We start from the raw sequence: 20,724 nt of genomic DNA, 5'->3' as shown, positions 1-20,724 counted from the left end.
TTAAAATCCTTCTGCAGAGCGAGGCCTGACAGCGGCTCCATCACCTCACCCATCCCCAGGAATTCATGTGCTCACCATGGTACATCACTGGCAAACCTGCCAGGGGTCATGTTATACAGAACCATTTCTGACTCTTGGCAATTAAAGCTGGTGCTATAAAACATTATAATGCATTCTGCTGGTGGGAGTACCTGGTTAGAAAAGTTATGTTTGAAGGAAAGTAGTATTTCCAGTGTTGTATTGCTCACGTTATGAACATGAAAAGTAAATTAAGGATAAACTACGCTGGGCCATTTACTGTCACAATGACGCAAGCTGAGCAAGTAGCATGACATATCGCATGGCCTTCAGAAAGATATGCTAAAACCCACTTATTGCTAATTTTAAGAGTTGTTCCCCCTTTACTCGGCACTCATTAGACCACATCTGGATACAGCATTCAGTTTGGGGCCTGAAGCACAAGAAACGTTGATAAAATTCAGCGGGTCTGGCAAAGAGCCACCAAAATAGTCAGGGAGCTGGAGCATGTGCCCTGCAAGGGGCAGCTGGGGGGAGTGGGACTGTCCAGCCTGGAGAAGAGATGGCTTTGGGGGACCTGACAGCAGCCTGCTGGTACCTGCACAGAGGTTATCAAGAAGACAGAGCCAGGCTCTTTTTGCAGGTGCACAGCAGGAGGAGGACAGAAATGGTCACAATGTGAAAGAGGGGATGCTCTGAGCTGACAAAAGAAAAAAAGTTTCACCATTATGACAGTCAGGCACTGGAACTGGCGAAATCTCCGTCCTCAGAGGTTTTTGAGACCCAACTAGATAAAGCCCTGAGCAACCTAGTTCTGAATTCAGTATCAACTCTTCTTTGAGCAGGAGGCTGAACTAAAGATCTCCTGAAGTCCCTGAATTATTCTGTGAAAATATGACACAAGAAATAGATTAAGAATTCCTGAAATGCTTTTTAAAAACTACAGAGAAAGAGACAAATTTTCACAATTCATGACCCAAACATAAATGGCAAAAATCCTGCTTAACAAAAAAGTATCGATTTGCACATATTTGCCATAAACAACAATATTCCCTTATTCAGCTAACTGGCACATTTACTCCTAAAAATTGCTTTGGAAGCTGGTGAAATTCAGCACCTGGCTTCTTAGATGTGGCACTTCCAGCAGTTGGAATATTTGTAGGCTAGTTCTATACTGAGAAATTAACCTTCTAGCAGACCTACCAAGCTGGGGTGTGTATGTGGGTGTAATATATGAGAGCCATCTACCTCCAGAAGTAATTAAAAAAAAAAAAAAAAATCCAATGTCAGTCAGCATATTTCCTGACATCAAGCTAAAGACCACCAACAAAGAGCTTGAGCTGCAAGAGCATTCCCAGTAAAGGCATGCAAGAATACAACGTTTAGTCTCCTCTCCCCTTCCCATTTGCTCTTCACCCTGTTAAGTCCATCAGCATGGCACCAACAAGCCAGCCTGGTGCATACAGAGGTATGTAGCAAATACAAAACCAAACACATACACACGCACAAAGAGAAAAGAGAAAGCATAAAGAAGCATGCACAAACCAAGAATAAACGTGCAAGCCTCTCTATTTGTGGTATCTGGACTCAATTAGGTGGAGAGAGATGCAGATAAAAACCATGCCAAGTTACCTTCAATGGAATAAGAATAATGTGCTGGGCTGGGCTGGCTTGTGGTTAACCCTGTAGTGCAGGTAAGAACACTGTGCTGACTTGTAGATGGAGTCTGAATTAAACCACTTTCAGGTTTCATACCTGGCCACAGTGCACCTGAATCAGATAAATTGGACCAGTTACAAACAAATATGCTGGGACCAAACAGCATGCTGCTACCTCAGATTAAGATTTTTGCTTGTCACAAAAGCAAGTAACAAATCACATACGGAAAATGTTTAATTTCTGCAATAGTAAGTGCTGTCAGGCTGTGCATGGATTAGAGCTGCTGACAAAACTGGCTGAAAAAGAGAAAATTAAAAGCACCAACAAGACCAATTCCCAAAGCTTTCAACTAAAAATGTTAGTGTCATAGTAAGACTCACTGCCACGTCGGTATAAAGGAACTGCTAATCCCTCTGATGTTTGGGCTGAGTTGCACAGCACTGCAAATGACCTCAGCTATTACATAGGAGGCTGAAGTTGGTATATGTTAAGGACAAGGTCAATGCTTCCACTACTTCACAGGGCTTTGGGTGGAATGTTTTAAAACAAGCCATAAGTCAGTAATTTTCATAGACTAACAACTGCGAATATACAGCTCAAAAAAAGGGAAAAAAAATCTAAATGTTTCTTCTAGATTTCCTGCCATTCTGGAAAGCATTTGTAACAACACTGGGCAAAGTGACTGTAATTCATCTGTACATGGCACACATAAGTAGTGTGGTTTCAGCTCAGGTGCCGTGTTAAGGTCTAGTCTACTGCACTGTCAGTGGTGAAAACAGCATCCGACTGAAGTAGCTCAGCTCAGGCCTGGTTCTTCAGGGCTCTTCAGGCTTTTGTTTAAGTGTTTCCAGACCTACAGCGCAAGTCAAAGGCATTTCTCCTTGGCCCTGGTTAGAAAGCAGGAATCAGTTGAGAGGATCTACTTCAAAACAAGCAGGAGTGTGCAAAGCAGAGGGACAGAGGACATTTGGAGCTAGACACAAAGTTCAGGGCCAGCAGAAAGACCACCGTCCTTCTTAAACCCCCAAAAACCAGTACCAAGGCTGTGAAAGCCACCTGCAGCCTTTCACCCACTGTAGCAGGATGAGCCATGGGCTATGAGCTCCAAGAAGACATGGGAGACTCTATAAAGCTGGACAAGTGCAGCAACTCCAAGAGCTCACTCCATGCTGCAGCTTTGTCAGAATTAAATTCTGCAATGACTCTTTGATTTATTTACATACCTGATCTCAAACTGTCACCTATGAGTCAAATTAAGTCATTCACCTATCTGTACAGCCACACCAGGGTTTTGATTCTTCAACTCTCAAGTTGCGTCTTCATTACTGTTTCAAACCTCGAGAACCATGATAATTAGCAAACAAAAGGGAAAGACTGATTTAAGAAAGATTGTAGATATATTGCAGAAACTCCAGAATAAAACGTATGGAAAACAGATCCTCTAAGGAGAGTGTGGGTAGCTGTATTTGTTTGGTCTGGAAAGGGAGTGCCACAATCTTCAAATAGGTGAGTAGTTTTTAGAGGGGACAGTAACCAACAGTTCCTTACAGTGCAAGGCAGATGGACAAGGAGCAGACAGCAACATAATGAGACGGTCACAGGACACACAGAAGTGCCTAATAACCATGACAATGAAACACAAACCAACTCTGAATGCTGTAGGATAATTATCACATGAGGAGCGTAACACCAGCTCAGACACACACGTCAAAGGTGTTCGCAGGGTTGGTTGGATGCGAGTGCAGGAGCTGACTCAGGTCATGTGTTAAGGCATCTTTCATCCCCTGCTTTCCACGACTGTCTCTTTGTCATCTCCCAGTATAGACATGTTCTACTTTCCATACAGCAAGGCACACTCTTGGCCTGGTGGCACACGTCCTTCCCCCTCGTTCTGCAAGGCAGCATTTATAAGCCAGCACAGCCTTGAGGATGACAGAGAGGAAGCCAGGCGAGGGGGAATGAGACCCCGCCACATCCAACGGCAGCACCACAGCTGGGGCAGAAGAGTGTCACAGGACACGTCTACATACGTGGGAAGGCCCCACACAGGATAGTCCATCACTTGTAGGTTTTTCTTGAGTTAATGTAAGCCATCACATCCACAGTGTTTCTAACACCAGCTTACAGCCACACATATGCAGCTTGTATGTCACTACTCTTATTTTACTGCTTCTTTAATAAAATCCCTCCAGACCACAAGTATGTCCTATGCAGAACAATGCACTGAACACCACCAAAAAAGTATTACAGCACAAGGAGAGGTGACAAACTGGCAAGAGCATAGGTCATCTTTTCTCTGAAAGCAGCATCCTGACCTGAGTGATCTCAAGACTATACTTGTGTTTGTCAGCTTGCTTGAATTTCATACTTAAAATACATCTGCTTTGTTCCAGTTAGATAATCCACGATGCCTTCTTTTTGGCATAGAAACAAATACACAGTAGAAAGTCATGCAAACCTCTGGAACAGGCCCTTTGATGTTGGTAAAACATCTGACCAAGCTGGCCAAGTCCTCACCTGCTCAATGAAGATTTTGTGAGCAGAAACAATTTGTAGACTTTCCTCTGCACTGTGCATGTTCAGTCCTCTACCCTTCACCTGTTCATCACACCATGCAAGGTCAGTATGATCAAGCAGGTACCACTCCAGTATGATTTCCATTACTGGAAATATGACTTCTAATATCTTCCTAACACTTAAATTCAGACTAAAAATTCAGGTTTTTAATAACAGACCTCAAAATCCATACCAAGACATTTCAGTAAGTGATCACATTTCAGAAGATGTTTAACAGACAAAAGTTCCTATGAAGTCAACAGAAAATGCTGATATCTTGCCTAGGTCTTCAGAAGAATTTCTACTGTTAAGTTCAGAGTATAACACTGAAGCAGCTGTACCCCCAAATTCCAGAGCCTTTGGATTAAAAAAAAAAAACAACAAACACACACCACCCCAAATGCAGCCACCACCACTACCACCAAAAAACCACACACACACAAAACACTAACAAAACCCCCTACATCCTCCCTCCCCAAAAAACTTCAGAGATAAGTCTAAAACACCTTTTTAAACATCTTGGCCTAACACTTCAAGGGAGCATTCCATGTATTAACACATATTTGCCTTAAAAAAAAAAAGCAACACAGTAAAATACCTAAGAACATACAAATCAACCTCAGTGCACTGTTCACAACAAACTACCAATAAACACCAAATAAATGAGGTAAAGAGAACCACCAGCCACTGTTCAGATATAGCAAAACCCAGTGCAACAAGGCACTGAAACCAAAGTGCAGGCACCCAGGGAAGAGAAGTACGTTCCAGCAACCGTAACATGGGGTCGGGCTCAGTTTGTAGGTAACAGACTGTTGTGACAACACCGAACACTACAACCGGACAAAAAGACAAGGAGCAGAGTGTTCAGAAAGACAGCAGACAAACTGCACTGGCAACTGAAGACTTGGGCGTGGGCACAGCATCAGACTTCTCCGCGCTGGTTCAGCTTTCCAGGGAAAAGCTCTGCTGGAGGAATGAAGGGAGCTCAGAAAACAGGCAGAGACCTTTGGCTCCCCAGGACACGTAACAGAGTTAACTAGGTCCTCGCCCACTAGAAATCCCGAGACCACTCTCATGCCAGGTGGTGGGGAGGGTTGGTTGTTTTTAAAAATCTCTGAAATGGCAGTTATACTTAAACCTTACCAGCAGGGGCTGAGCTAGAAATGCAGAAGCAGCAAATACCAACAGCCACCTAAACGACCCTATTCTCCTGAAGAGCCCTGAGTTGCTAATAAAAGAGCCCAACACTTACACCCTGCAAGGCTCCCACTTCATGGTATTCAAGTGATCAGTCAGAACAATGTATCTCAGCATTAATACAGGGCAAATGAGACTTGGGAGATACTGTTTGATCAAACCCTTGCATCCCAGTTATTACAAAACCATCATTTTCTTCCTAAGGATCCCTCAACCACAAGAAAATGCCTTTTCATTAATCCCAGGTGTGTATATATGAAAAAAAAAAAGAAAGGTATGTTGATTCGTTTTACATATTGGCCTTTCTCATAAAGATAACAATTTGTGCCATATTACTTTAAACAGAATTAGTAATGTAACTTATGTCTAATAAAATTGAGCCTAGTTGTATGTTTTCTACACCATCTTTCAAAGATACCATGACAAATCAATTGTTTTCTAATTTATATAAAAGTCCTTGCTCTGTCAGCAGCTAAGAAAAGCCATAAATGTTGCTGGTTTTATTCAAAGATACCTAGTTCTTTTGCTAAGGAAAAATTCATCCATTTACACTTCGAGATACTAAGATTCTAGCACCACAGATAAATCTGCAAGAGGCTCTGTTCATGTAGTTATGCAGCCTCTGAGACAGAGGCTTCATGGCTATCTCACAGCTGCGCAGCTCACTGACAGCACACGTGGTGCTCGCCCAGGTTACCTGCGTGGAAGGGTGATGCTCTCCCCTCTCATTAGAGCTAGGTGCTAAGGGACAAAACAGCCTCCGCCACCATACACTTTTGAGAGCTGGCAACAATATACAATATTTACAGACGAAACCAAGCAGGGCAACATCAAAAATGAAAAGAGAAGTTAAAATGTTAATTTTTAATAATCAGTCATAAAATTTCATGCATGCGGGGGATAGTCAATCATGTGTTTTTTCCCAGTGCCTGACACTCGAATATACAGAGTACAAGGGAAGACCAGGCAGCTCCTTTCACTAGCTAACCCACCTGGAAGTTAGATGTTTCTGTCTGCACTACTCATCCTCAACTCCCTTTATACATCAGGGAAAAAGACGGCCTTTATCTTCTAAAACAGCCCAACACCCAAAGATGCGTCTCTCCCTCCATGCACTACAAAGGAAGCACAGGGCAAACAGCTCAAACCCTGTCATCGAGCTTTAGCTGCTCAGTTAGAACAGGACTCTTATCCCTCAATCACTTGCAAAAACCGGAATGGCTAATAGAGGGCTCAAGTATTAAGGCAACTTAAGCAAACTTATTTGCCTAGTAAACTTGGAGACATTTTAACATGAAATCTACATTTGGTGAAAGATGAAATAACAAGAAAGTCTTAATCCTGGCCAGCAAAAAGGAAAGGAAAAATACCTTCAGCAGAGATGCTACAGTATGGGGTCTTGTGTGATTTCACTGACGAGGAAACTGCACAAACATAGCCATACCACAACTGGAGAAAATTACGATCCCAAACTAAGAACCATCTGGCAAGCTTCATGGGGAGACATCCAAATTAATGGCCAGGAAAACAGCTTTGTCAGAAATAGTATTTTATCATAAGAAGTCCCATCAGTACTGTAGATACTGATCTACAATTTTAGGCACATGCCTAACTTAAACCTACAGACTCTTCTCTCCAACACACCTGGTTAAGCTTAACATTGGCTTTTTAATGAGACATAAGACAATAACTGCAGGCACTGAGAAGTCTTTGAAAAGTTACTTCTTACCGAAAGGAGGTAGTCCATAGGTTTGGGTGGTCTGGGGGTAGATGGTGTAGGGCTGAGACTGCTGTAGTGCTTGGTACTGAGTCTGAGCAGGGTAAGGGCTCATTGTTTCCGATACAGGTACAGAAAGGATATGTGCATATGGCCTTATTAAAAAGAAAGAACAAAAATAAAAAAGAACTATTTACATTATGCGTCTTTCAGCCTCCAAACCAGAAGACACATAAAAAAATTGCTTTAGGAAGAAGAAACAATACACACTGACACGTGCTTTTAGTGTAATACCTGCTTGTATTTCCCAATACAACAGGCGCTTGGTTTTACATATGCTGCTTTTTTTTTTGCAGTGACATCAGGGGAAACTCTCTCCTCTATGATGCCAGAGCACCAGTGCTTATTCCAGGACTGGGATGGCAGGGTGAGAGGGGAAGGACAAACTCCCCGTTCCAACTGGCAGGAGCAATTAGTTTCACTTATCATGCTTCATAACACCAAATCCTAAAGCTAATACAATATAGTAGTACGTGTCAAAACTACTGGAACACAGAAAGAGACTATACAAAAGGAAGCATGAGGGATTAAGGCCTACTATGCTGCAATGGGAAGAACTGTTAAGATCCCCAAACATGGTAAATGACCAGAAAATCCTCTATTCCCCCTATATTATGTCCAGTTTGTTTATTCCTCAAATATTATGGTTATTATTCAAAAAGACTGTTGTGTTGTTAATTAATTGAAGTGGCTCATTTATCCTTGTGATCAAAAGACCACAGCAACTAAAGCCAAAGGGTGACTACTATCAGCTTCAGTGTCCGCAGCAATAAGTATCTGTTGCCAGAAGATATGGAAGTGTGATTTACAGCATTACAGAAATGCATAAAGATGCAAAAAGATAACTTCAGAAAGTACAGAATTTAGTAACAATTGTTTGACTTACTTTGCAGAATACATTTGTGAGGTATAATCATTTGATGACCTTGGGATATAATCAGTGCATGTCATAACTGGAAAAAAAAATAGTTTGTACAATTACATAGGTGATTTCAAAACCCAACAAATAATGACAATTAAGTATCAGCATGCACAGTACCTTTTAACCAAGACACAGGATTTACAAAGCCTTTTTAGTTCCTTGAATATCTATTTCAAAGCAAATTCTCAAAACATGCACTGTTAAAACAGCGCAAAAATGTTCTTCTTGCCAGTTCACAGCAAGTAGATGATTCAGTCAATACTATTTCTCCCTTTGTAACAGTGCTCTTTCTCTTTACCAGCTAGTACTGTCATCTTTTGCAATTCTCATGATAAAACTTTGACTTCAGCCCTGCCCAAAACCTTGAATATGCCAAAGGGCCTTCATCTGCGCCAAGTTTAACATTTCTTTTCTGTGTCCCAGAGCAGAGTCCAAAGCAGATGCTTGTTTTGCCAAGCTTTCCTTTTCACCTTCTCTTTTATACATACTATACCCAGAGCATGGCTCCAGCAATCTGTCTTTCCTTTAAAAAACAGTGGCTCCCAGCTCAACAAACTTAATCCTGCACATCAAGTGACAGCAGGCAGAGCTGCAGTGCACAAGGCTCAGAGTCCAAATTCAGATGACCTCTAAAGAAATTTGGCAGTTACATTTAACGGGATGTTTCCATTTTTCTGCTTGAATAAATCTGCAGCAATTGCACTTTAAAACTGGTAAGAGAGAGTCACTCAGCCTGCAAATCCAAGGAGGAAATGTTCAAAATCTTCTCACTTAGCACTGCTATGGCTCTGGTATACCCCATATGTGACAATTCTTAATTACAGCATTCTAGGTTGGGGTGGAGAAGGGGGCTTGAGTTGGTATGTCTTAACCCAAAACCCATGAAATGCCCCCAGGATTCAGATGAGCTGACCTGATAAATACTCAGCTGCCCATCAAACTAGGAAAGCAAGGATGTGCAGGACCCCTGGCACAGAATTTGGCACTGTACAGCCCCTCTGGCACATGGCACCCCCGTAGCGCAGTATGCTGCAGTGATCTCCACGCTAAATGAGTTTTGTGATTGTAAATCAGCACAGTATGTGGGTTTACCAGTTCGGATCTACAAGCACGATACCCAAATTCTTAGCAAACACAGCTGTGCTGCTGTGGATCCAGCCTATTCATCTGCAGCCAGTTTGGAAGCAGGCAAAGCACCCAGGTTCCAGCCCTGCCTAGGAGGGGATCCAGGCTAAGAGTGTATCTCTTGTATGGGTCCAGGGGCCTGGATCTTCCATCACTAACATGAGAAAAGACTGCACTTTCCCTCTCCCTTCTGGAGTGAGACTCAACTAACAGCCTTCAAAAAGAAATATGGTCATGGATGGCAGCATACTTTGCCTTGGGATTTGCTCCAGGTGCCAGTGATGTGCTCCAACAAGTCAGGCTTTCCCCATCTGGAACAGTCCTTACAACATTATTGCTCTTGTATCATCATGTAGTTAACTCTCTTACAGTTACATCCACTAAGGGGAGCAGGTTAGTTTGCACACGCAACCCTAACTGTAACATTTGCATTCTGCTACCTAAATAACCTACTCTTAACGTAATCTGAGCATAAGCGGCTGAGAAATACAAACCATCAGCCACATGCTCTGAACCTTCTGAATGCTCCATGAACCACCTCCCTCTGGTCCTCAGTGTTTGCCTTTACTCATGGTGTGAAGCCCATGTAGCTCAAGGATACACCAGGAAACGCAAACTGGGAACTTTTGGACCTAAAGGCTTCCACTGAACACTTGTCAGGTATCCTCACATCCATCATGTGAAAATGTTGTTTGTTTTTTTTTTTTTAAAGAATGTGAATATTCATCTGAATAGTAATGTAGTAATGGTATTTCTAGAATTTTTATTTTTAAAATAGCATATAAAGAATTAGGTAATGGTGTAAAAAAGAAAAAAAACCCACAATATTATTGTATGCAACTTCTGGAATTTGTAAATGACTTATCCAGTTAGGCAGCAGAATTTGCAGACTAAAACTTCTGGTAACTCCTGCAACACCACAGCACATTGATTAAAATAGTAAAGATGTAATCAGTTAGCAATGGAAAGTTACACGTTACATATTTTCAATCAAGTTGAGCTGATTTACACTTATAAGTAAGTATGGGCAGTCAAAGGTATTCTACACAGGAATCCTCCTTTCGTAATAACCTCCAGCCCTCTTCTTCCAGAAGCAAGGACACATTCCACCTCTCACTTGCTATGCAATCTTTTTATTTTCTGCCTCAGTTTTCCCTCCACTTATTTCATAAGGAATTTCTGCACACATTCAATACAGTTCAGAGTCTAAGACTAAGTGTATGGCATATTATTACAAAAGACCCAACCAGCTGTGTAGAGATAGTTATTTCTAAAAATAACATCTTTTACAATAGTTGTAAGTTGATTTACAATAGTTGAGTTGATTACTGATCAACTCAACTCCTTCCCTCAAGAAAAATAATGTATAAGGCAGATAAGACATAGCAGTACCCAGCAGCAAGCTGGGGGTCAGTGACACAAAAATATTTGTTAGAAAGAGATATTTGCTTACCATCAGGCATTAACATTTTGTAAGCACCACAGCAAACTTTCACTTTACAACTGATAGTGAGGACAGGCTAAGGATTACAAGGAGGAGACAAAGCTTGTGTGTGATGAAGCAAAGTAATGAGACCAGTCAAAGAAAAGAGGAAAGCCAGTGGGAGCAGAACTCCAGAAGATACTTACTCTCACTGGACATGGGAAGGTTTGAACCAAGGCTTGAAGATTCAGGTTTCTGATCGCTGACTTCTGCGTTGCTCACATGACTGCCAGGACAAACAAAGGCTAATCATTAGCATTACGAACTCTTAAATTAACATCCTTGGGCATCGTAACCCCTGGATTCAACCTTCCTCTCTGAGGCAAACTGACTCTTAACAGAAACTAGCTCTGCACTCTTTGATATTTCACAGAGAACCCAAGAGAGAGATTTGCAGCTCTAGTTAGACATTAAACTATCACCTCCAGCACGTTTACTCACCAACTGGTCTCAAGATAAGGCTGTAGCTTCACTGACATCTCAGCAGACCTAGCAGCTTGGTGCTGCCGTCTGCAGCAGAAAGTACAAACTTCTTCCCTGCAGGCTCTCCGTGAGAGTTTAATTTGCTCATCCAGCACAAAAACCATGCAGTTATTTTTGCTGGGATACTGAATAGACTCAGCTCATGGAGGGATCCAGCAAGCACCATGCTTGGTGCATACTTGAGCTACAAGCAGAACTCCCCCTCTCAGCAGCAATAAGAAGTTATATTGGCTCCTTCACCTTGTAAAACTGCAGCCTGAGAATATCAGAATAACACACAGATGCCTCAAAACTTCATGAAAAGCTGTGTTGCAGAACTAGCAATAATAAAACTAAAGCCAACAAGGCAATCATAAAAGGAAAAAGCAGTTTCATTAAGAAATTATCTGTACTTCTGTGCTGGTTTTGGCTGGGATAGAGTTAATTTTCTTCATAGTAGCTAGTATGGGGCTGTGTTTTGGATTTGTGCTGAAAACAGTGTTGATAACATGTGCCGCAGCAGGTATACCTCTGAAGGGATCATGGCCCAAGGATAAGTCCATGCTGCAGCAGGTACACCTTGAAGCATCTGGCTGTGCATGAGGTCATGCTGGAGCACCTCAAAGCATGTGGTCATGGATAAGCCCTCAACAGAGCAGGTATGCCCCTGGAGGGACTGCAGCCATGGGTAAGGCCGTGTCAGAGCAGGTATATCTCTGAAGGCATTGTGGCCCATGGAGAAGGCCACGCTGGAACAGGTGCACCTCAAAGCAACTGTGGCTGTGGATAGGTCTATGCCGCAGCAGGTATGCCCCTGGAGAGACTGTGGCTCATAGATAAGGCTCCACTTGGAGCAGGTACACCCCTGCTTCATAAAAATACACTCTTAATATTTTTAAATACTATATAAGGATGTTTACACTCAAATCTTGAGGCTACTGGTGCCTGTAGGAAAGCTGCGATTACACTGAAGCAGGGTGACATGCTGAAGGAGAATTGACACCATTCACTCCAGAATATTCAGACCTGCCCGTGCTGCCCTCAGCTCCTTTGTAGCCAACAGAGAGAAAAATTCCTCCTAGGACATGGTTCATCACATCTTGTACCAGCTAGGAAGGGAGCTTGCACTGATTAGCTCAAATTTCTAACTTTTAGACATATAATGAATTTCACACACTGTTTGCTCACTGTTTCCTGTTGAAGTATTCCCTTCGATTTTTTTAATAAAATATGTACTGATGTCCCCATTCAGGACTTCAATATATCACACCCACTCCTGCATGAATAGCACACACAGTGTTTCCTCCTCACTCACACTGGGATGTCAGAGGCTCCAAAAAGAAATCTTTCTTCACAGTATTTGCTACTACTCACAGGAACAGAATAAACCATAATATAGCTATTCTCACTATATGTAATAATAGTGATTAATTCCTAAATACGACATACATCAGAAAGCATCTACTGAAGCTAAAAATAGTACAATATAACAGCTTTAAACAGAAGAGGCTATCAATTTGAGAGGATTTAAATTCTCAAAACAGTTATCCACATTGTTTTGCTGAGAATCATAGCACAGATATTATTAAAATATTCTGAGTCTCACCAGAATAAATGCATGTTATGTGCAGTACATGACAGTCTCATCAGATTCTGTGAAAAACAGGATGCTTGATGATGCAATTAAGACTCTTTGTAGCCACTTTTATAAAAGCTTAATACCAAAGGGTCAGTTAATTTTTCTTTTATTGGGAACTTAATCTCAAAATTATATCAAATACAAAAGTGACTTATATTTGCCCTATCTCTGTGAAAAATAAAATGATATGCAAGCTTCTAAAATGGAAGCTTATAACGATAAAACAACATTAATAACTGTTCCACACTAAAACCAAATTAAAAATTACATACCTCAAGCTTTGTTCTCTGGATTCCTGCATCTTGGCTTTTTTCACCTGCAAAGACAAAAACATTCAGAGACACAACTAACGAGAGCCATCCTTGACAGAATCCACGCACACAGACCTCCGTTAGCAGATCACCACTGGTTACTACAGAGTTCGCATTAGTGTTTAAATACAGAAAGCCTTGCATTGCACTCCAGAGCTAACCAGTGTAACCATGGGTTCTTCATCTTGAAACAAGCTTTTTCCTAATTAGAAAAAAAATGCTAAAGCTGAACATGTTAGCAAAATTGCCATGTTATTTAAGTAAGTAACAGATGACAGGATATACAGCTACAAATGTCTGATAAGGACAATTTTATGGAAATTGAATAAAACAGCCATAAATTTTAAGAAAATCTTATTCTGCATAGATTCAGCACAACTGCCATAAACTTGGGTCCTTCTCTTTTTTCCCCCATATTTAAATATTACATAAAGATAGGAACTTGAATATTTTTTCTGTAATAAATTAGGACTTCCGATTTTAATTTCTGAGTAAAAACAATATAGCATTTATTCTGTTTTTGTAGGTGGCCAGCTGGATCCAGTTCCTGTATAGGGTATTACACAAACAGAAAGTGCTGGCTTGAACACAGATTCGGTTTTCTGCGTGCAGGCTACAAATACTACTTTGAAATCCTCGGCAAGATGACAGGGTTAGTTTCTGTAGCTCACAGTCTTTTGAGCGAGATGTTCCTGTGATATACTGGCTTTTCTTTCTCCCACCTTCTCCCTCTAGCAGAAAGCTGTACTGCCTTCCGTGTTTCTGGAACACATTCAGATGCCAAACTTGCTGCTTCAGTACCCAGCTGCACTCACGGTTCATCGTGGACCCCGCAGGGCACTTAGCACACAGCACTGTTCAGCACATGTGTTCTGTGAACGGGGTCTGGGAAGGTACGTGCTGGGTGTCAGGCTGCAGGGATTACAGCCCCCCGACTTGGGTACAGTAGTCAAAGAAAGACTGCTGCCACTTATGAGCGCTGCTAGCATAAACGTCTCACCGCGTTATTCAAGTTTGTCACTCTCTATGGTGAGACGCGAGGAAAATGCAATGTGAGCATGAGACATCAAAATGTGCTCAAAACTTTTTTTAAAAAAATAAATTAATAAAACACAGGTGAATTTCTGTTGGGTAGGGGAAGATGGGAGGCAGAGGTACAAAAAAGGATAAAGGCTCAAGGCAGTAGCAAGGGGAAAACAAACAGTAAGGATGGAAAGGAGAAAGCTGAAAGGACAATCTTATCTCCCTGATGACGATACCAGTATTTTAGAGCTCAGTCTGCTTTCATCTCTGGTCTTGCCAGCAGCTGTTCCCTCTGGCACTTCACAGCAGAACACTACAAACTTAATTAGCACTCATCACACACATAAAAAAGGCAAAGGCAATGACAAAAGACTATGGTAGAACAACAGCTTAGATGTCACACAGCCTCAAATCTTCTGGCATTCATCACTTCGACCTGAGCAAAGAGCTGGTAACAGTAGCATTGACATTAACTCCTGTTGTGGTCCTTCAGCCCCACAGCTTTGCAGACTTCTCCAGAGCCCTTCTCTTGCCTGGCCAGGAATACATGCTACTTCTGGTCCCCACTGCCATAAGGTCCAGGGCCCAAAGGAGCTGCATCAGTCTTCCCCACCTTAGTCTTGTAGTGACGTTAACTACAACACTAAGGGAAAGCAGACTAGTGTTCCCCCAGCTCCCTCGGGCACCGAGTTATCAGAGCATGGCTGCTGCCCATCCATGGTGCCCCTCAGCTGCTTTCAGCATCCTTCTGTCCTGCAGCCGGTGCTCCAGCTCTTCCCTGGGACCCTGCCACCCACTCCTGAGGGGGGACCTCAGCCACCAACACTGCACCAGATAGCTCAGGGTGCCAAACTGCCCACAGGGTTCTTAAGGAAAGGAGAAAGAAAAAAATTTATCGCATCAGAAAAAGTAGCAGCAAACTGCTTCAGACCAAAATTACATTGAGGATCAAAATAAAAATTAACTTAGAGTTGGCAGCTTGAATTTTAGATTTCACAGGAGGAATGCTGCTGTTTCCAGTCAGGTACTTGGTAAGATCTGGCTTCTTCAATTCAGTAGATTTTTTTTTAATATGGGAAGTGGACAGAGAAATCAGCTCACATACCAAAAAAAACCCAAACCAAAACCCAAAAAATCCCCCCCCAAAAGAACACATCAGTTTTATTGACATTTTCATCACAAGCAGAATGGAACAGCTGTTCCTAAAACACCTCTCGATAATCAGGACTAGAACTCAAAGCACTGCTCTGCTGCTCTGCCGACTTTGGTCCCTGGAGTGGAACTTCTATCTTGATGAGTATCTACACTGCAAGGCCATCGTGCCTTGTCCTCTGATTGGAGATCTTCCCCCTCTGCCAGAAATGTGCCCTTGGTGTTGTACAGAGAACAATATTTTAAATGAGTTTCCTTTAAGTCAATAGTTAATTTCATTTGAAAAATCAATAAATATCTGGAGAAGGTTTCATACTCCCTTTAAATGGCTCTGGAACACGGGATAGACAGTGCGAGTATGCAGCGTAAGTCAAGCAAAACAGCAATTTTGAATTTCAATCTATCATGTCCCTGCCTCAACTGGCTAGCTTTGGCTAGTCCCCATCTCTGCAGGTTTTTAAAATAAATTCTCCCTAACATCTTAATGCTAAGCAATAACATTTACAAAATCTTGAAACTTCAGTGGGATGCAAACCCCTTGTCCTGGTTTCGGCTGGGATAGAGTTAATTTTCTTCCTAGTAGCTGGTATGGTGCTGTGTTTTGGATTTAGGATGAGAATAATGTTGATAACACACGGATGGTTTAGTTGTTGCTGAGCAGTGCTTACGCTAGTCAAGGACTTCTCAGCTTCTCATGCCCTGCCAGCGAGAAGCTGGGAGGGGGCACACCCAGGACAGCTGACCCCAACTGCCCAAAGGGCTATTCCATACCCTATGGCGTCATGCCCAGTATAGGAACTGGCGGGAGTTGGCCGGGGAGCAGCAATCGCTGCTCCCGGATGGGCTGGGCATCGGTCGGCGGGTGGTGAGCAATTGCATTGTGCATCACTTGTTTTGTATATTCTTTTATCATTCTTCTTCTTATTATTATTGTCCCTTCCTTCTCTGTCCTATTAAACTGTCTTTATCTCAACTCACGGATCTTACTTTTTTTCCCCCAGTTGTCTCCCCCATCCCACCAGGGGAAATGAGCAAAGGGCTGGGTGGTGCTTAGCTGCCTGCTGCGTTAAACCACACCACCCCATTTTCTCACGATCACTAATCACTGCAATTTACACTACAAATTTAAGTGGGAGGGAACAGTTTTAAACATAGTCTTTCATGGGCTTGGAAAGCATTTTCTCTCTCTCCTGCCACATGTCATAAAACATATTTAATGCAGGAACAGCACCTAGTAACAATAACTTAAGGATGATGTTTGGGGCACAAGGAGAGAGTGCTGCCATGATGCGCTATACTCCCAGCTGAGCCCTGCATGATCACACTCCAACCCCAAACCCTACACGGGGCACCTATTCATCCTCTCCTGGGTGAGCCTTAGAAAAGGCTGCTGAAACCTCTTCAAATGCCTCCTTCAACACACACTCCCCTCTGAAAACGTCTGGAGAGATGCTGAGGTTTTTTTTGTCCCCTCTCAAGTGACAGGATCACAGTTTGAAGACTTTTTATGCAGGAGAAGTGAATTCACTCTTTTTAAATACAAGAAAAAAAGAAAAAAAGAAAAAGAAAGAAAAGAAATGAAAACAAGGAAAAAGATGTGGTCTACCTCAGTGATTCAAGTTTCAGCTTTAGCAGCTTCAGACTTTATCTCACTGACCTGTTCTGCTGCACTACAATGAGTGACATGTCTCGTAAGGCACATCTCTGCTCCTACCTCCATCTGTTTATTTCACTATCAGTTTTGGGCTTATGTTGATTTAAAAAAAAAAAAAAAAAAAAAAAGGGGAAAAAAAAGTCAAGTGACACATTCTAGCTGATCCCTGCTCCCACATCACAGATTTCCATAACTGAAAATCCAAATTATTCTTTGTGCTGGAAAACTCTGTTTCTGCCCCAGATCTACCAGCGTTGGAGTTCAGTTGTATTTACAAAGTCAGAATCAAAGCAGAACAAGTTTTCCTCCTGATGTTAAGATAACAGTTGCTTTACAAGTGAATCCAGCTCTGAGACTGATATTCATAGACCAACTCCCAAGCCCGAGCAGAACCCGGGAAAACCCCACACTCACAGCTAGCTAACAAGCAAGGCGATGACTTGTTGGAGCAAATGCTGCCAAAGCTAATTAAGACTGCAGCAATGCCATTGTGAACGGAGGACTGCACACAAGTCAGGAACGCAGAATTTTATTGCAAACCCTTTGCCAATTTCAATTAAGAAAAATCTTCAGCCCAAACACATGACCATCATTTTTTCTCTATGCTTTGGCACCATTGGGTCTTTCCAGAGCCCTTTCCAACACCATGCTCTCCCTACCACTGACTCTGGCTTGCCATTGCTGTCTGAGATGAGGAGTTGTTCCAAACAGAGAGCAACCCATTCTCCAAACAGAGAGCAACCCCAACAATGAACGTAACACATGTTCACCATCCCTTACAAAAAGATTTTTGTCCTTTTCTAGCATTAAGGATTAAATAAAGTATTATAGAAATCAACTACATGCATCCACAATGCATTCAACAAGTGAGAGATTACTATACAGGATCACTTCTAAAAACTAATCCAGATTAATAACTTATTATAAATTAATAACTTTTTTGTCATGAGAAGGTCAGGAGGTCACTTTTGACCATTTTCCCCAAAACTGCCCTTTGCTTCCTTATTTCCCATGTCTGTTTCTGTTTTCTAGCACTGTGGTGTGCACAGAAACTTTTCCATTCTAATTCAGACTTGAAAAGGGAAGAAACATTCAAAAAACAGCAACCAAAGACATGCCTGTTTACTATGCCAGGCGGCAGGACATGGGGTAAGTGAGAAGTCTCACATTCATTTAGAAAAGACACACTGTATACTTTTGGACCAATTATTACCATCAGTCCACACCGACACAAGAAAATGACCCAATTTCTTTCTTTTTTTTTTTTTTTTGAAGTAAAATCCATTGAACTCAAAGCCTGATGACTTCTCTATAGGCTCCTTTCTGGATTCAGTTATCAACAGTTTGCCATAAACATTATTTTTTGAAGTAACATACTAATCTTGTTCTCATGATTAAGAAAAGCAAAATCATTTGGGAAAGAAACAAGTTTGTACTATATCAACGCTGGGCTACTAGTTGACAGGATTTTGCAAAGCTGACTTCAGTTTTCTTTTTTTTTAATTAGGAAAATTCACTTGTTTCAGGAATGGTCTCACTACAAAAAACCAAAAAGACTGCTCTTTTCATTTCCTTCTGCAAGAATGTGCCACTATACTCAAAATACCACCTCACTTACCAGTTGTGATCAATATAGTCTCAATACTCTGTCTCAGAATGACTGGCTGGCATGAGACACTTAGAAGAAATTACCAATAAAATCTTCAGCTGAAAATTACAGCAGAATCTGCTTACAGAGGATGCTTTCATGTACCAAAAATTAGCTGTACCCTGTCTCTCATGCCCTGAAGAATAAAATTTTATAAAGACATTTTTCATTACATAAGGATATAATTACAGATATTTCCTTTTTTAATACACACATTTAATTAAATTTTAAATCCTACAAATATCTGGAGTTCAAATTACATGTTTTTGCTAATTAGTTTCCCATGTTGTGCATATTGACTCGGGCACATAATCTGCATGTTGTGTCAAGCAATATTTTGAACAATTATAAATTTACATTTCCATTTCATTCAACTTTGTTCCTATGTCATAAAATTGCATAAATGACATTACAATGTATTTTCTAACTAGTTAACTGAAGAACATAAAATTCTCACATTAAAAAAGCATCAAAATCTTTTCAATGAGAACATTACCAAATTGCCCTCAGCATATTACTCTATTTTTGTGTGCATTTGAAAAGGTCTCCAAAATTAAAATAAGCTTCACTCTCAAGGTAACTTGGCAATTCCTTGCTGAGTTTGCAGCAGGTTTGATTTGGGAATATAACATTAATGCAAACTATTTTGCTTAATTCCTATGCTATTATGTTTTAGATATACAAGTTTATCATACTGTATTAATAATCACTCTACCCAAAACTGCTGTGACATGATATTATCAGTTACTGATGATACATACAGTATTGCAAATATGTAAGATGTGTGGACAGCAATTTTTAACTTAGGACACGCTTCCCTACTCAACACACTGTTAAATTAAGCATTAAAAAAATGCTTTCCACCTGTGGAGATGACAGATCGTGGGACCTTTTCAAGATCTCAAGCACAAGAAGGATTAAAGACTATACACTGTAATAACCAGCATGCTGACTCTGTCATTAAAATAGCAAATTTTAATTTCTCTAGAACAGGTTTGAAATAGTCTGGTTTTCTGAGCATAACAAGTAATTATTTTACATAGATACATTATAGAGTTTAAGCATACATAACTATTCCTTTTATTACTATTGCATGTATGATTATAGTAAATAAAATGTACAACACATTTTACTAACAGCAAAATGATTTTTCACCTCTAGATAAAAATGCTAAGTATAAGCCTTATTTTCCATTATTAATTAAAATAACCATATACTGAATTTGTGAGAACACCAATTTGTTTTCTATGTTCATTTTTAGCCTTTTTAAATGTACTTACTGGTTGGTCGGGTAAGTCTTGTGGCTCTTCCATGGGTATTACTATTTTAATGCTTAAATGATTCAAATCGTGTGTTCCTCGGCAGTCTTCAAAGCCTGTCAAAAAAAGGTGTTCATAGCTTTATGTACTTTTTTGGGGGCTTATCATTTAGGCTATCAGAGAACATTAGTTGTTATATTATTCCACCCACAAGCTTTCTAAACTCGTGTTGCCATCTCCCAAGTAAAAGACGAAATTCATATATGGAAAGATTTCATAAACAAGGGATTTAGCTTTAAGCTTCAAGATACAGAATTTTTTATGCACGTGGCACATTTCTACATCATTTACTTGTGCCATACTGACTGCAGAAGCTAATGTATCAATCAGACATGTGCACCATGATTTTAAAGACAGTTTAAATGATCAAGTCTGGTCTACTAGGTCAGTAAACAGAGTGATTCAATCTAACCTGTTTTAATTTGGAACATTTATATAACAAACAACAAAAAAATCAGGACAAGACTGTACACCTAAATGTATTTACATGCAGTACTGTTCATTGCCAAATTCACAAAGCAAGTTTATTATTTCAATTGCACCTTTCAAAAAGAGAAGTTTGATGAAAATTTATAAATTAATTTTTATTTTGGAAGCTAAGTAACCCAGTGGCATTTAGCATAGAGATCTTACATATTATACCAAAGAGCTGCTATCCCCCAGGGTTTTAAAACCATGAAAAGGAAATTTAGCAGATTACTTTCACAGCCTGATTAATATTTGCAATTTGCTGGGCAAAAGATAAAGGCACGTATCCTCCAAGGCTTCCCCCTCTGCCC

The 20,724-nt window shown here is 40.9% G+C and overlaps 1 protein-coding gene across 4 annotated transcripts in view; it reads right to left on the bottom strand.

Moving 5' to 3' along the window:
• Nucleotides 1-20,724, bottom strand: part of EYA3 (EYA transcriptional coactivator and phosphatase 3) — a 60,534-nt gene that overhangs the window by 20,311 nt on the left and 19,499 nt on the right. For 2 of the 4 annotated variants that reach the window (XM_072885348.1, XM_072885345.1), the window contains exons 2-7: nt 19,907-20,001; nt 13,111-13,154; nt 10,884-10,963; nt 8,094-8,160; nt 7,160-7,302; nt 1,651-1,788 (exon numbers count right to left, since the gene is read on the bottom strand). In XM_072885348.1, the coding sequence (XP_072741449.1) occupies nt 1,651-1,788; nt 7,160-7,302; nt 8,094-8,160; nt 10,884-10,963; nt 13,111-13,154; nt 19,907-19,939 (505 nt within the window). In that variant the 5' untranslated portion in view covers nt 19,940-20,001. The remainder of the gene's footprint in view (nt 1-1,650; nt 1,789-7,159; nt 7,303-8,093; nt 8,161-10,883; nt 10,964-13,110; nt 13,155-19,906; nt 20,002-20,724) is intronic. The other 2 variants (XM_072885346.1, XM_072885347.1) reach the window with 1 other exon arrangement.

Source organism: Ciconia boyciana, chromosome 21 (genome assembly GCF_034638445.1).
Source record: "Ciconia boyciana chromosome 21, ASM3463844v1, whole genome shotgun sequence".
NCBI lineage: Eukaryota > Metazoa > Chordata > Aves > Ciconiiformes > Ciconiidae > Ciconia > Ciconia boyciana.
This window is presented reverse-complemented; position numbering and strand designations above follow the sequence as displayed.